Below are 16,604 nucleotides of genomic sequence, written 5' to 3'. Positions count from 1 at the left end.
GGGGCCGCGAGACCTGAGCGGCCGGTGGCGTCTTGCGGCCCTGCAATCCACGGGCATCGTTCCCCGCCCGCCCATCTGTCGCTCTCTCTCTCCTGCAGTCCTGCCATCAGTTTGTGGAAGAGACTAGAGAGAGGTCCAGGTAACGCGGCTCGCATAACAGCTTCGTTTCCACACTCGCGGCCGTTCCAGTCTCCTTCAAACCAGCTCCGTTTCAGCTCGATCGATTTCTCTCTCTCTCTCTCTCTCTCTCGTCCATCGATCTAGTGACAAAGAACTCAACTTGTTCATCGCCTCTCCTTCTCGTGCTGCACGCTAGCTGTGGGTCGATCACCTTCAGCTCCGCCGAGTCGTCGTACGTCGAGAGGCTGAAACTAATGGGGGAGTCGCCGCCGCCGCCGCCGTCGCCGGCCAAGGTGTACTACGACGGCTGCCCCGGCTGCGCCGTGGAGCGGAGGAAGGAGAGCCACGAGGGCCTTCCATACAAGGAGCTCTTCTTCGTTGGGATCACCACGTTCGCATCCGGTACTTGTGTGTACATATTCTATGCAAATACCAACGTGCAGTGCTGCCTGATTATCCATTTCTTAATCGACCTGCTCCCTGGTCTTATTCTACTGCAAGTCTTGGTCGTTCCTTCTCGACCAGCTATAGATCAGATCATTCCTTCTTCTTCTTCTGAAATATACTACTCCCTATCTCTACTTATTTCTAAAATTAAGCCACCCCTCTTCTTATCTTTTTCCCAGCTCTGCCGATAACCTCCTTGTTCCCGTTCTTGTACTTCATGGTAAGCTGGCGTGCCATTCTGTATATTCCCATATTTTCTTCCTCTGTAATCTGTACGTATTTTGCAATATGATGCTGATTTGTGAAACAGATAAGAGATCTGCATGTTGCTCAAAGAGAAGAAGACATTGGATTCTATGCTGGGTTTCTCGGTAAGATTTGTCACACCCAAGTGCCAATGAGTAGCAACAACATTCATGCGTACTTCTTTGTCTCAAAAATTAGTATATCAATATTCAGTGCGTACACTCTTTTTATAAATATAATCAGTGCGTACCTGGTCGTGATACTTGTTTTCTTTTTCTTCAGGTGCATCGTATATGATCGGCAGAGGTTTTGCGTCAGTTTTTTGGGGCATGGTGGCAGATCGTATTGGCCGGAAGCCTGTGATTGCATTCTCAGTATTTTCGGTGTAAGCACTCGTCGCATCTTTCTTCTTTCCCTAAGAAATGGGACCAAAATGTATTCATGAAAGCCGAAACCCTTTACTGCATGTTTGCTCACCCATATCCAAATCTACGTTTCAGCATTATATTCAACACTTTGTTTGGATTTAGTGTGAAATATTGGATGGCTATTACTACAAGGTTCCTTCTTGGTGCTCTAAATGGATTCCTTGCACCAGTAAAGGTACTTTGATACTGTGTAATAGGGACAATTCCGAAGAACAAATGAAGGAATGATGTCAGTGTCGGTTGATGTTCTAATTCTGGCAAATGTCTAGCCAATAATATATTTTTTGCTTGTGGCTACAGGCTTACTCCATTGAAGTTTGTCGACCTGAACATCAAGCTTTGGGTATATCAATTGTAAGTCCCAATTCTGCATATAAAACACTTGGGTCATGAACTCAGTTTGATCCATTTCGTCAAATTTAGGTCAGCACAGCGTGGGGAATGGGTGTGATAATTGGCCCAGCAATTGGGGGCTACCTAGCACAGGTATCTCACAAAGATTATTATTTGTGGACCATTTGGATTATTTTTCATCATTTATGTCTTTCTTATTAACAGCCTGTCAAACAATATCCTCATCTGTTTCATGAGAAGTCAATTTTCGAAAGGTATTCCTTTCGCCTGAAATTGAATTCTTTACACAATAAGACAGGTAAAGTATTTTTCGATTTTATCTGCTTGATCCAAAATCATGCAGGTTCCCATATCTTCTACCATGTTTATGTATATCATTTTTAGCTGCCTTGGTCTTCATAAGCTGTGCATGGCTCCCGGTAAGTATGGCCTACTCTGTCTCTATGTACGATATTAAATTTATCTGTTTTCATGTTTATCTCGAAGAGCTTTTTGTAAGTCTTTATGTTTTATTTATACCTAAATATGTCCTGATTATTCGCAAAAAAATATGTCCTGATTAAGCCCCAAAAGAGCTGGGATTTGTTCTCAAGCCCAAAAAAATCACTGGATTTGTTCCTAAAGGAAAAAATAGCGAAAGGAAAGACTTCAGAGGTTGGGTTAATCCTAATTTAGCCGGGGGTCTGAAAAATCCACCCTGGTCGAGAAAAGAACATAATTGCCCTGCTGCAGACTTGCAGTACTAAATGAGCCAAAACATATATTCAAATTAACTGCATGATCCATGTGAATATCCTATCCTACCTTGAAATAAACAAAAAAATCTGCTAGTTTATTTTGAACTTACATGTGATCTTATTTCTATTGTTAATTTTTAATAAATGCCATTCATCGATTAACTAAACAGGAGACCCTACATAAGCACAAAGGCCATGAGAGAGCAGTTGAAACAGCCGAAGGTTCTACAACTCAAGAAAATGCAGAATTACCTAAGAAGAGTTTATTCAAAAACTGGCCATTAATGTCATCCATTATCACATATTCTGTCTTCTCACTTCATGACACTGCATATAGTGAGGTAACATCTACTGACGCGATAACATCTTATCTGCTACACTGAAATGTAATGGTTCTAAACATTTTTTGTTACAATTCAATGTCAGATATTTTCTCTGTGGACTGTAAGTAATAGAAAATATGGCGGCCTTAGTTTTTCATCTAAAGATGTTGGGCAAGTTCTTACAGTCGCAGGTAATTCTAGTTCAACCAACTGCTTTCTGAAAAATTTAAAGAATCTTAGGCAGTCATTTAATCATACGATGTTTGTGCTTTATGGTTATGCTGTACTAAATGCAATTCTGGAACGTCAATACTCAATAATCGTCTTTTGGTACAATGTAGGTGCCAGTCTTCTAGTATATCAACTCTTGGTTTATCGTTGGGTCGACAAAATCCTTGGACCTATACACTCAACCCGTGTTGCATCAGTGAGTTACTATTTGTCACAAATTTTTGACTTATTGCAGTTTACTCATTACTTATTTTGCCTGTTTTCTCTATAAAAAACCGTTTTCAGTTCTTATCGATTGACCTTAAGCATCGCAGGCACTATCTATACCAATAATTGCTACCTATCCCTTTATGACACACATATCAGGACTAAGACTTGGTGTGGCTCTCTATAGTGCAGCAATGATCAAAAGTATTCTTGCTGTAAGTACTCTATGAGGTTATAGTTCTGAGATTCAGCCCCTAAAATACTTCACCACTTACCACTGTAAATGGTTAAATATGTTTGCTATTGTATAGCATAAGAAATTTAGACAAAAATAATGCTGGTTAATGTTTGATTATGTTGATCAGATAACTAGAGTTACTGGCACTTCCCTTCTGCAAAACAATGCTGTGGTACATGTCCAACTTATCTCAGTTCGATCGATCATTGTCTGATACCTTAACAAAAATAAATGTCAAATAAATCTAATATTTAATTTGGGTGCTGTTTATAGCCACAAGAGCAAAGGGGTGCTGCAAATGGAATAGCTACAACAACAATGTCATTGTTCAAGGCTGTCGCTCCAGCCTGTGCAGGTGTAATGTAAGTATAAGCAATGCTGTCTAACACTCTTATGGGTTAGGGAAAAAAAACTGAACAAAGTTATTAGGAGGTTTCTCTCAATATCAACTTCCGGGATTGAATAGTGTATTTGAATGGTCCATGTGCAAATAGGGATGCATAGCTCTTGTTATTCATATGATGTAATCGCAGTGATTAAAATGTTGCTAGTTTTATCTGTTCGTCCTAGCATAGCGATTGCTTCTTGTCCTGATGAACATGAAAGCATGAACCAATTCTAACAAGTTTGTACATGTATTTTTTTTTGTAAAAGAGACTCAATGTTGAAATAACTCTGATTGTAGATTCTCATGGGCACAAAAGCGCCAACACGCGGCATTCTTTCCAGGTAAATATGCTGAGAACTAAATAACTTGCAGTGCTACCATACTGATGGTAAAAAATAGTACTAATGGTCAATCGAAGCGCAAGTGTGCTAAATTAGTGTATACAAGCAATAGTTCCAATTTGAACTTAGTGCAATGACAACAGAGGACATCGATTTCAAAAGGTATTTGATTAAACCCTGCATACGTCGATTTCATTTATATACAGGCGACCAGATGGTGTTTCTGCTACTGAATCTGACAGAGGTCATCGGGCTCGTGCTGACCTTCAAGCCTTTCCTGGCAGTTCCTCAGCAATACAATTAAAACGTATATGGAGGCTGTATGGCAAGACGAGGCAGATGAATTAGTATGTGGTAGAGCTAGAAGATGGCATAGCATGCTGGTAGTGCAGATGGAAGACCGAAACACAGTCGCGTATGCTATGCAATTCAGTGTGTGAGTCCATTGTTGATGTTGTTCTTCGAGTTGGAGCACACTGTGATCCAGAAAGCTATTTAATCGCTTGGGCAAATGGGTTGCTGCTAGTGTTACCTGCCGTGTCCATTTTTTTTTTCCGAATCGGATACTTAAATCCTAGTCAGATTCTAACATCCTGATCGGATTTCGAGTTGTATTTCACGTGTCTAATTTTTTTTTACCGAATCGAGTAATCGAATCTAAGTTGGATTTCAAGTTGTACTTTACATATCCAAATTTTTCTCTTCCGAATTGGATACTCGAATTCGAGGTGAATTCGGACGCTATGTCCGTGTCCACTAACACCAGTTGCTGCATTGTTGGAGTGATGCTTTGGTAACTGCTGGCCTGCGCAACAAGCAGGGGAGAGAGGCAGAGCTCCAGAGAGCAAACCAGAACGCGGCGATTTGACAGCACAAGCTGACGAAAAAACAGCAACTTTGGAGTGCGGGCAGCTCCAGCCGGTTTCCTGTTGTTACAGTGATGAGGGAGGACAGATACTAACATCACTTAGCTCTAGATGGGGGAGAAAAATAATAGATGATAGAAAATAGGTAGTTGTTGAAGATAAATAAATAAGAATATTCTAATATGATTAGGAGATGTTGTAATAGTATTGTAAGAAATGAATTTTTAAAGTACTTGTTGTTACAACGGTAACTCAAGTTTATAATATTCCTATTTCCTGTTAAAAAAGATATTATATTCCTGCAATGGAATAAGGCCAATTCTAGTGCACCCCCACCCCCCTCACACACAATTTTTTTAGAATAAGACTTGTGATTTTATAAACTGGGATCAATTTACACTTTGAACTTATAAAACAGGAACAAAATTACGCCCTGATACTCTTTTTTGGATGGCTGTATTTCTGATATCGATTAAAACAAGATAATAAGAGTGTTTTGCCACGTAGATGGCAAAAGATACTCACTCTATCTATTTTTATAAGACTTATTTTAGTTAGAGAAAGTCTTCAAAAGTATAACTTAACCTTTAATTTCTCTTACAATGTATTGTCAATGGTACAAAATCAATATCATATTAAAAGCACTTTGAAATAAGCATACATTGATACACCTTTTGTGAATTAAACATGTATATAATTTAACTAATTGTTGGTTAAAACTTATGAAGATTGACTTTTTAAAATAAAAATAAGTCTTGTAAAAGTGGACGGAGGGAATAACATTTTTTCTCTCTATGGATTATAGTTAATTGTGAGTAGGGATGAAAATAAAAACGACAATTCTCGGTATTCCAGAGATGTTTTCGAACTTTTCTGACCGTAGCAACCAGAAAATGATATACCGAAAAAACGATAATGGAAATGGAAAAAGTTGCCGGCATTATTGTTTTTGACTTTGCTTTTGAGAGAAAATGTAAATTTTAAAGTAGTTTAGACCTTTTCTGATCTTTTCGAACCGTTTTCATCCCTAGCCGAGGACGAGCACTGTTGGATCAAAAACTGTGCGGTCCAGATGGAAAATACAATGTTCATGGTTTGTGCAGTCGCCCTTCTAACGGGCGATAGTACATAATTGCAAAATTTGAAAACAGATGTATAAATTTACAATTTTTGCATATAAAATATAAAAATTTCGCAGGTTTGGACTTTGGAATCGAAGATGTAAATGGGCTCTCGCAGTACAGAAGCCCATAGCCGGCCCAGCTGAGTGCTACTTTCTCAATGGATCCAACTAGGATGAGATTGCACTGTTTCAGTGCGTACTGCGGCCCAGCCCACAAGTCATACACATAATATTACAACAGTAACTCAAGTTTATAATATTCCTATTTCCTCTTTAAAAAATATTATATTCCTACAATGGAATAAGGCCAATTATAGTACACACACAAAAAATATTTTTTTTAAAGAAGACTCGCGAGTTTATAAACTGGGATCAATTTACACTTTGAACTTATAAAACAGGATCAAAATTACGCCCTGATATTTTTTTAATGGATGTATTTCTGATTTTGATTAAAAAAAGATACTAAGAGTGTTTTTCCACATCGATGGCAAAGAAATACTCACTCCGTCCATTTTTATAAGTAGTATTTTGGTTAGAAAAAATCTTCAAAAGTATAATTTAACCTTTAATTTCTCTTACAATGTATTGTCAATTGTAAAAAATCAACATCATATTAAAAGCACTTTGAAATAAGAATATATTTGTACAACTTTTGTACACTAAATATGTATATAATTTGATTAATTGTTGGTTAAAATTTACGAAGATTGACTTTTCAAAATCAACACCTTGTAAAAGTGGACGGAGGGAGTAACATTTTTCCTCTCTCCCAATTATAGTTATTTGCCAAAATAAGAACAATTATCACAATCCATTTCACACTCAATCTCTCACAATTCTGTACAACTCCTTATAGAACATTTGTTATAGTCGATAAGTGTTTGTCATGTAAACAAGATGGATTTGTCCTTGAAGAAAACCTGAAGGTGTTAAATGGAGTTAGTTATATTTGGAACCGGAGGGTAGGAAATATTTTTTAGATAATGAAAGCGGTCCAGTAAGACATTAAGATGTTCAGTGTGCATACAACTATTTTTTTTAAATAGACATTCAAATTCGCATCAAAAGAACTCAAGCTCGGATGATCTAAATGTACATCTACACCCTCGACTAACTAAGTTAGTCTCGGTTCGGAGATAGGAAATGTGGGCTAACAAACCTGTTTAGCTGTTCTAGCCAGGTTGGGATTTTTTTCCCGCCATCCAATCAAATTGTAGTATAATATAATGTCGCATTCATGATGCTACGTACAAGGTGACGACCAAGTTTCATGTACAGCACACAGTATATATTGGAAATATAGTTAGTAGCATATTACACTTAAATAAACACTATAGCAGGTAGCTACTTCTGCCGGCCGGCCTTACTTGGCTGTTTCTCTGAATTTTCTTGTAGAACTGATCTTTCATCCTCCTCCCAAGACGTGCGTACGCGATAGATGCATATATATGTGTGGATGGCGATCGATGGAGTTCGTTGAACAGATCGACGATGAACGGGCGCGAGGTATAGGCGGATCGAGCAGGCACATTTCACGCTGTCTCGCACTGATCGATCATTGCATGCATCAGAGGTACGTACAGGGTAGGCGCATGCGTGAGAGAGGCCATGGCCGATTCTGACTTTGACTCCGCAGCTAGTCCAGTCTGCTGACAACATCGATCCATCAGCGCTGACACGCATCCTACTTAATAAATTTTATGATATGATATGATCTTCCATTAAATTCAGTACTGGATTAACTTACTTACGTGCCCAACTAAGCAGAAGTGCAAAACTAAGCACGTACTTACAACTGTATCCTGCTTCATGTACTGTGCACTTCTGCCAGTCGATATTTGATTTGCCTTGACATAAAAAAAATCAATGCGTCGCCTCAGTCTCTATCATTATGCCTCGCATGCATGAAAATCTAAATCCGTGCTGTGATTTGAGAGAGAGAGAGAAAGAAGAATATCCTAGTCTCCCGGTGGAAGTGATCGAAGCGGCCGGGCGGCAAGCTTCTTGTTGCATGCTGCCCATCGGGCCACGCATGCGTGCAGTGATCAGTCACCAGATAGATCTGTCGATGACTACTCGCTCATACCTGGCAGAGTTATTAGCATGCATGCATGAATGCCTGCAACCTGCACTGCATGTATAAGAAAGAGCTGCCACTCCACGCCTAATCTCCCTCACAAGTCACAAAGCTAGCTAGTCTTCTGCAAACCGTATAAGTCGTCGTAAACGATACTTACGAGAGAGCTAGCACAAAGTAACTAGTATCTGAATGGGCGAGGAGGCGCCCCCATCGCCGGCGGCGGCGGCGACGACGTTGTACGTCGACGGCTGCCCCGGCTGCGCCATGGAGCGGAGGTTGGAGAGCAACAAGGGCATCCCTTACAAGGAGTTATTCTTCGTCGCCATCACCTCCATTGCCACCGGTACGTACTAGCTAACCATGTACTGCATGCATTACGTACATTAGGTACCTGATTGATGCACACAGAAACCAAGAACATAAAAATTTCAGTAGATGCATAGCCCACATAGTTTATTAAAATCGTTTATTTGTATTAAGATTAATGTTGGAGGGGTAGGTGAGAAAAACCATTAGATGAGAGAATCAACAGAGGGATGGACAATCGAGATAGGCCATGTATGTGCAAGATATGCGGAGTTGCATTTTCCCATAAACATATCACAATTCATTAATGTACTCTATTTCTGAGACACGAACTATGTTTTGTGAACCGGCATAGATAGCTGTCACGGGTTAATTTGCAGTTCTTGAATTCCAGAGCAGCTCCAAGTTAAGGATTAATTCTAGCTTTATCAGTTTAATTGCTCTTGCTCAGACAACCAGTCTGAAGACATGAATCATTGGGGATGGCTGTTGTATACAGAGAAATGACAAGTTCCAGAACTGTGATATCTCCATTTTCGTTCTTGTACTCCTTGCTGTTTCGGTGGTTTCACTCGAGGTCAATTTCAAAGTTTGTATTATCCTCATTCCTTTGAATTATTTGTCTACAAATTGCCCGAATCAAGGAGGATCTCATATTAATTAAGTTACTCTATAGTATTGTAAGATATTAGATATAGTATAAAACTAATGTGATTAAAATACTGCCTACATCAATACATATATGCAATATTCATTTAGTTGGTTGCTAGATGCTGAGCACTACTTTAGGGTAATAGTAAGTATATAAACGTTCCTAACGATCGACGATATGTTTTTTTCTCAGCTCTACCAATATCATCCCTGTTTCCCTTCTTATACTTCATGGTATGTTGATCTCACCTTACTTAATTGTATTAATATATTCTTTATGAGGACCTACAATAAGGCCTGCATTGTTTTATATTTGTTCCTACAATATATTTAATCCAACTATTTATGCACGTGACAATTGAATGATCGATTACCATTAGATACAATTATTGTAATGTAAACATCTTGGAACTAATTCATCAGAGCTGCGCAGCTACTCTTACAACCATACATTTTTTTTAGACAAAAGGAAAAAACGTTTGAGCCTTTTGCATCCAAGGATGCACAGAACCATTGTTGTATTATTACGTCAATCGTAGCCTATTGCTAAAAGCAAAGCGAAAAGAGAAACATATTTTAGAGAGGTTATATGATATTATCTGATACATAACATATGACTAAACCGTCAGTCGTTCTTGGCAAAAAGCTCCATTGCCGCCACCTCCAAATTCTAACAAGCCAGCCTGATATCTTCCCTTTGGTCCTCCTTTTATAGCAGTTTCTAAAATATAAATCAATATGTGTCTCTGAAGAGTGCCTGCAAAAAAGAGGTTATTGCTACTTTATTAAAGACCATATCATTGCGACATAGCCAAATCGCCCAAAATAGAGCGGCTACCCCAATTAGTATCAATTTATTTTTATTAACATCCATGTTACGTAACCAACCACATATAATATGATTCACGTTCTTTGGCATGATAATGCATAAAGCAATCTGAACAATTCTTCAAATCGACTTAGCAAAGTGACACTTGAAAAATAAGTGTTCAATGCTCTCATTGCGGTTACAGAAGCAGCATTTGAGGTTCCCATCCTATTTTCTTTTGATTAGATTATCTTTGTTCAAAAGTACTCCTCTAGCTAAATACCACAAGAAAATTTTAATTTTGAGCGGTATCTTAAGCTTCCAAAGCCAATGTGACTGAAAGAAAACGGGTCGATGAATCATCCTATTGTACATTGATTGTACCGAAAAAGGCCATTGGCATGTAGGCGGTAGGCCCCATCGAAACTTATCTGCTTCGTTTGTTAATTCAACAATAATTATTTTAGCCACTAACATATACCAAGCAATTAATCTGTCACTAACAATAGATCTGTGGAAAGAAATATTTAGAGATATTGAACTCATTACGTTTGCTATAATGTCTTACTTCCTCCTTACTATATTATACAATGAGGGGAATTGTTTGCTAAGCGGTCTTGTGTCCAACCACGTGTCTGCTGGCACCTGCTGTTAGACACTATAATTTTTCGAATCCAATATACAAGTTTGAATTTGTCAAAAGTACAATATAAACGCTTCGTACCTGTTGTTAGACACTATAAATTTTCGAATCCAATATACAAGTATGAATTTGTCAAAAATACAATATAAATGCTTGGTATTTTTTGCATATCAGAGCAGCAGTTCACTGAAACTGAGTCTGACCTTCGACTCCACTCTTCCCGTATGTTATTTAAGTTTGGCTTCTCTTGACAATAGATCGAAGATCTGCATGTGGCAAAAAAGGAACAAGATATTGGATTATATGCTGGATTTCTTGGTAAGAGAGTTACATGTCATTGAGTCATTGAAATGTAAAAAAAAAATAAGCCAAACATGCACCTGCAGTTCTTCTTGTTTTAGCAAATGTACTCGCCCAGAATTGAAAACATACAGCATGACACTGTTTATATTGCATAGGTGCATCCTACTTTGTTGGTAGATTTCTTGCCTCGCTCTTTTGGGGCGTTGTGGCAGATCGTATCGGGAGAAAGCCAATTATTATATTTTCCGTCTTCTCAGTGTGAGCAAACTTTCTTGTTGAACCAACTATTCAAATGCACTCATTTTTTTACATGGCTACTTTCTTAAGTTTGGTAATGCGCTTTTAGGGTCATATTTAACACTCTATTTGGACTAAGTGTAAAGTATTGGATGGCAATTGCCACAAGATTGCTTCTCGGTGCTCTAAATGGCATGCTTGCGCCAATAAAGGTATCTGAGGATGCATAATCTGACATCAGTCATGCTATAGCAACTAGGCTCATATTATACGAATGTGTATTACTACTCTCATTGTTTGCAGGCTTATTCAATCGAAGTTTGCCGACCTGAACACCAAGCTCTAGGGTTATCAATTGTAAATAAATACAAGCCATCTTTTAATTATTTTTTGTGTGAATAGGAAGTACAAGTTCTATTCATCATTGCTCTGGTTAAGCTTTAACTGAATACAGGTAAGCACTGGTTGGGGCATAGGTCTTGTTATTGGCCCATCCATTGGAGGCTACTTTGCACGGGTACTATACAATATTTTGAATTTTCTTTTTATGAGAATGTAACGACATCTGAAATTCCTTTTGTTCTATCTTGCGTCTCAGCCTGCACAACAATATCCAAACCTCTTCTCCGACAATTCAATTTTTGGGAGGTATACTTGTTGTGAACTATGAGCTTAAGATTTACTCAAATTCGAGCTGAACTCATGAAATTTATTTGCATTTTTCTTTAGGTTCCCGTACCTCTTGCCATGCCTTTGTATTTCACTTTTCAATCTTGCTGTTCTAGTAAGCTGCATATGGTTACCGGTATGTGATATGTGCTCTCACAGTCCTACTAATACTACATCATTTGAATAATTTCATTTATACATTTGCTCTACTTTAAAGAAGAGTGTCCCTTTTGGCCACTCAACTTGGAGAAATCCTTTTTGGGCCTCCAAGTACCCAAGGTTCCTTTTTAAGCCAACTTTCAGGTTTGGTGCTCGTGTTGTTCTAAATCAGGTCTTTCATTAAAACTAGATCTGAGCCAAAAACAGTAGGTGTGATATGCTAGCTGATCCTATTGTCATATACTTTGAACTTACAAGGCTTAGTTTATACTTGGTGCCAAACATGGAAGTTAAGTGCACTGAATAATTCGGTATAAAGTTGGAGGCCTACAAGGAAACTATCTCAAAGATGGAGGACCCAAAAAAATAGACTTTCCCTATTTCAAATAAATCAGTCACAAGTCCTTACTTTCTATATATGTTGATGATAAAAAATAAAAAAGATGAGCAATCTAATATTGTTGTTTGTTGAGCTTGGATTGCTACATGACTAATGGCATTAATGCTTATTTGCTTATTTCAGTCTAGTATTTTTAGTGCCATTAAGCATTAAGGTATGACTGAAAAGATACCATATTTCTCAAAATTGATTACTAGGAGTCACTACATAAGCACAAGAACGTAGACAGGGAGGTAGAAATGTCAGGTGATTTAAGAACTCCACAGACAGAAGATGTACATCCAAAGAAGAGTCTATATAAGAACCGGCCATTGATGTCTTCAATCCTTGCATACTGTGTTTTCACCCTTCACGACACAGCATACAGTGAGGTAATGATTTTAATATGTTCATTTCCCCCACAAAACTAGCATATGAATCGAATTTTAAAAAAGTGATGGAATCACTTGTTCATCTTTATTACATTATCAGATATTTTCCTTATGGGCTATAAGTGACAGAAAGTATGGCGGGCTAAGCTTTTCATCTAAAGAAGTTGGCCAAGTTCTTGCAATTGCAGGTATAATAACGACACTAACTATACAACTTCTTATTAGGATCATTTGCACATTGCTGACCTTCTAATTTATGCTCTAAAATGTTAGGACAAATATTTCTTTTGTTGACTATGCTACTCTACTAGATAGTAGATGACTAGGCATGATCCTTCTTGGGCATCAAATTAACACACCACAATATCAAGATTGCCTTTAAGATGTACATAATTCTATACTACAATACGACTATCCCACATTATACCTATTATCATAAGTTGTTTAATATTGTTCTGCAAAACCTTGGATATTAATTTCATATTCAATTCTAGGTGCTGGACTTCTTGCGTATCAACTATTCATCTATAGATCAGTCCACAAATTTCTGGGATCTGTCAATTCATGCCGTGTTGCATCTGTGAGTAACTTAACTGCTCAAGAAACATGCATCATTCCTATTCACTTACAATTTTCTTACTTCCACATGTACATTGTAGGTCCTATCAATACCAATTCTTGCTGCTTATCCCTTCATGACACACCTGTCGGGGTTTAAACTTGGAATAGCTCTTTATCTCGCTACCATTGTGAAAGGTGTTCTTGCCGTAAGTTTCGACACCTATCTCTTTATTCCAATAACATTATTTATTGATCTTGACCAAAGAAAGAAAGAAAGACTTACATGTTGTATTAGCCCCATACAATGGATTATATACATCATGAAAATGCAAAATACATTATAGTCCCAAAAATTTAACTACCATATTCCAATATTTTGTATGTTATTCATGAAATATTTGCAGTAATTCAGTCTTTATTTATTCACATAGCATTTTTTATTTGTGGTTTTATATCTGACTTGAGTGCATCGAATCACTCATTGGTCCTTCAGTAATTGCTTCAAAGTTATTGTTGAATTGATCATGAAAGAAATTAGAATCTATAATCATATTATACTCTTTCGTTACTATATCATCCTTTGTACTGACTTTACACCTTCTTACAAATGTGATCAGATAACTATCCTAACAGGCACTTCACTTCTGCAAAATTACGCTGTGGCAAGTATCAAATCAATTTAGCTGAGTTTATATTTTCAAATGCTAAAAAAAATTAGCTAATTCAGTTACCTCCAAAAAACAGCCACAAAGTCAAAGAGGTGCTGCAAATGGCATATCTGCAACTGCAATGTCCTTCTTCAAGGCTATTGGTCCAGCAGGAGCAGGCGCTTTGTGAGTTATCTCAGTCAGATATTCAGATTTCCTTTGAATACGAATTAATGTGTTAAAAAACATAAATTGCACATGACATGTAAAGCCTAACAATTACAGTATCCTTACGAAGCAGAGCTCCTATAAGCTTAGCACATACATGACATCTAAATTTAGTAAAAATTGGAAATAATAAGAATGCTGAGTTCACAGATAAAATTACAATATAAAATGTTATGCATAATAAAAATGATATATGTCATCTGTAAGTGTGGTAGTACCTTTTTTAGTACCACAAGTTGGTATTAGGTTTAGATGCAAGTGGTGCATATATTTAAGACAAATCTTATTTGTGAGTTTTCTGAATGTAGGTTCTCATGGGCTCAAAAGCGTCAAGATGCTTCCTTCCTTCCAGGTATGTCTATAAATATAAGTTATATTTCTTCTTTTACCAACTCTATGTTTTTTTATTTGATCTTGTGTGGCACAACTGTACTACACGTATGTGTGCTAGCAAATAATAACAGAAGATTTATTTCATTAATCATGCAGGGGATCAAATCATATTCTTTATTCTGAATGTTGTTGAATTTATTGGGCTCATCCTGACCTTCAAGCCGTTCCTAGCACTACCGGAAAATTATGATTTGAAGTAGCTGCTAGAAAAGCAATGGAATAATGGTGAATTTGCAAAACTGTTTTAGCTCCCAAAATGAGCATCTAAGTGCTGTACTTTAGAATTATGTAACACCAGAAGTTATGTTCGTCAAAGAAACACCAGCGACAATAATTTGTGTGATATATTTTTGCATTTTATATTAGTCCAGTCCTAAGTTGAGCACAGATTATGGCCAGTACAGGTTATCCATCTTTGATATCCTGAAACATGAGATGCTTTGTGTAAAATTTTACACTAATTTCTTTTGTCTTCTACTACCCATCTCTTCCTTTCCTTTCGCTCAGTGAACTTCCAATCTTACATTTTCCTTGCTGACTAAATAGCTTGACCTCAAACGGCAATTGTTTCCCTGATAACTAAACAGTAGGAATGCAATATAGTGTTCTTAAACTAAAAAAAAACGTGAATAGAGTAAAAATAACAGGAACACTGACAGATTGTACCAATGCCAATTCTCATGCAAAGGAAGTCCCTTGAACAACATCTTGCTGTGAAAGTGCAGTGACTGCAATTCTCGTCATTCACACCATTTGGAAGGTCCCTAGCCTGGAACAGAAATGAATACAACTCAATAGCTGATTTGTATATGAATGAACAAAAATTAAAGTTCCAACGCCAATCATACAGCTTGTCAAAGTGAACTAGTACTTTGCGTTGGCCTTGTCAGAGAAACGCACGAGCACCATGCGTAGAGCAAAGAAAGCGACCACGGCTGACTTAAATTCGATACAAATAAGCCTCTTGACAGCAAGAAGAAATGAAGAACAGAGGAGTGCAACGAATTTCAGAAAGGCGGCATGGCCAAAACCGAAATCGTGAAGCATACGAAGTTATCACAAATTGAATGTGATAAAGTTCTTTTTTTTCATGAACCGGTAGCGTTTACCTGTGAACCCGTGGAAGCCACGACGGATCCTTCCATCCATGGATTTGGTCCGGCAATAAGTTGCTAATACTCCTTTCATCTTTTGTCTGGAAATTCTAATACATCGAATCAAGAATGAATAATCTCGAGTAAAGGGTTGGACCTGAGCTCATGTCGACCATCCGGACGGATGGATTGGGAACAGGAACTTCTTCCCTCTTCGATTCTCCATGGCGATGCGGTCTAGGGCTCTAGTCTGGGGTGGCGCAGAAACCGGCCGTTGCAGTGCGGCACGGGGAGGGTGTCAAGAGTCAAGACCCACGGATGGAGAATCACACAAGATGGGATCGAAATCGAATTGGGGATAAATTGGAGATGGAAATACGAGGAACAGCTATATCTGTACTCTGTCCTATAAAATACATAAGTTATTTGTTTTTTATACTAAACATCTAATATTTATCTTTTATATATTCTTAAAATATATTTAATATTTATCTCCTATATTGAGACATATAATATTTACCTTTCATATATTTATTATCGGGTTTCTTCGGTGTGCCACCTTCCATACTTCATCTACAACATCGACTTTTTGGAAAGAGTACAGTTATAGATAATATATAAATATCTCTTTTGTTATGCTATATTCTTTTACTTTTTAAAATTATTATATCTAGAATTGATTCTACGTGTATGAAACACATGTGCAATTGCTAATCTTACTATATAAAACACAAGTTACTTAACATATCATCTCTTCTCTTATTCTCCTACCCTCTCGTAAAATCCATATATCTGATTTATTTATTCACTTTTTTCATCTACTCTCGTACTCTAGCCTCACCGTCTCTCTACTGGCTATAGATATGAGATATGCTTTACTAATAAAAATAAATTAACTAATTAAGAGAAAAATTAGTGGATAATATTTTTTTCGGATTATACCTGTTCAAAGGGCATACCTGACTTTGAAAAACCCGACCGAAAAATCACAAGGCCGAGCCC

General features: G+C 37.6%; 2 protein-coding genes and 1 long non-coding RNA gene across 6 annotated transcripts; 2 read left to right on the top strand and 1 right to left on the bottom strand.

Moving 5' to 3' along the window:
* The first annotated feature begins 125 nt into the window (after positions 1 to 125).
* Positions 126 to 4,591, top strand: LOC133886601 (protein ZINC INDUCED FACILITATOR-LIKE 1-like). Of its 2 annotated transcripts, XM_062326314.1 has the most exons (17): positions 126 to 522; positions 747 to 787; positions 878 to 938; positions 1,096 to 1,198; positions 1,314 to 1,416; positions 1,542 to 1,595; positions 1,665 to 1,727; positions 1,800 to 1,849; positions 1,939 to 2,014; positions 2,503 to 2,673; positions 2,759 to 2,846; positions 2,997 to 3,082; positions 3,201 to 3,308; positions 3,459 to 3,503; positions 3,605 to 3,693; positions 4,017 to 4,060; positions 4,267 to 4,591. In XM_062326314.1, exons 1-17 carry the CDS (start codon positions 375 to 377, stop codon positions 4,362 to 4,364), a joined length of 1,428 nt encoding a protein of 475 aa, XP_062182298.1. In that variant the 5' UTR covers positions 126 to 374; the 3' UTR covers positions 4,365 to 4,591. The 2 variants fall into 2 exon arrangements, with proteins under 2 accessions (XP_062182298.1, XP_062182299.1); XM_062326315.1 differs by lacking the exon at positions 1,314 to 1,416 and having other exon boundaries at positions 1,542 to 1,584.
* Positions 4,592 to 7,969: 3,378 nt separating this feature from the next.
* On the top strand, positions 7,970 to 14,893 carry LOC133886847 (probable peptide/nitrate transporter At3g43790). Its single transcript, XM_062326738.1, has 17 exons — positions 7,970 to 8,475; positions 9,283 to 9,323; positions 10,798 to 10,858; positions 10,999 to 11,101; positions 11,190 to 11,292; positions 11,384 to 11,437; positions 11,535 to 11,597; positions 11,679 to 11,728; positions 11,810 to 11,885; positions 12,506 to 12,679; positions 12,780 to 12,867; positions 13,174 to 13,259; positions 13,339 to 13,446; positions 13,858 to 13,902; positions 13,985 to 14,073; positions 14,424 to 14,467; positions 14,605 to 14,893. Exons 1-17 carry the CDS (start codon positions 8,322 to 8,324, stop codon positions 14,706 to 14,708), a joined length of 1,443 nt encoding a protein of 480 aa, XP_062182722.1. The 5' UTR covers positions 7,970 to 8,321; the 3' UTR covers positions 14,709 to 14,893.
* Positions 9,978 to 16,017, bottom strand: LOC133886849 (uncharacterized). 3 transcript variants are annotated; one of them, XR_009903461.1, is made up of 4 exons: positions 15,618 to 16,017; positions 15,175 to 15,277; positions 13,972 to 14,104; positions 9,978 to 10,806 (listed from the first exon to the last, which is right to left on the bottom strand). It is a non-coding gene; the product is annotated as an uncharacterized LOC133886849 (long non-coding RNA). The 3 variants fall into 3 exon arrangements; XR_009903463.1 differs by having other exon boundaries at positions 9,985 to 10,806; positions 13,972 to 15,087; XR_009903462.1 differs by having other exon boundaries at positions 9,985 to 10,806; positions 13,972 to 15,080.
* Positions 16,018 to 16,604: the final 587 nt, after the last annotated feature.

Source organism: Phragmites australis, chromosome 12, assembly GCF_958298935.1.
Source record: "Phragmites australis chromosome 12, lpPhrAust1.1, whole genome shotgun sequence".
NCBI classification, from domain to species: domain Eukaryota; kingdom Viridiplantae; phylum Streptophyta; class Magnoliopsida; order Poales; family Poaceae; genus Phragmites; species Phragmites australis.
The sequence above is the reverse complement of the archived record's forward strand: the minus strand, read 5'-3'. Positions and strand labels throughout refer to the sequence as shown.

Coding starts and splice junctions, on each gene's coding strand:
- LOC133886601 (XM_062326314.1), top strand. CDS start 375: ATGGGGGAGTCGCCGCCGCCGCCGCCGTCGCCGGCCAAGGTGTACTAC. Junction 939..1,095: donor ATTCTATGCTGGGTTTCTCG/GTAAGATTTGTC, acceptor CTTTTTCTTCAG/GTGCATCGTATATGATCGGC. Junction 1,596..1,664: donor AAGCTTTGGGTATATCAATT/GTAAGTCCCAAT, acceptor CGTCAAATTTAG/GTCAGCACAGCGTGGGGAAT.
- LOC133886847 (XM_062326738.1), top strand. CDS start 8,322: ATGGGCGAGGAGGCGCCCCCATCGCCGGCGGCGGCGGCGACGACGTTG. Junction 12,868..13,173: donor CCAAGTTCTTGCAATTGCAG/GTATAATAACGA, acceptor ATTCAATTCTAG/GTGCTGGACTTCTTGCGTAT. Junction 14,468..14,604: donor AGATGCTTCCTTCCTTCCAG/GTATGTCTATAA, acceptor TTAATCATGCAG/GGGATCAAATCATATTCTTT.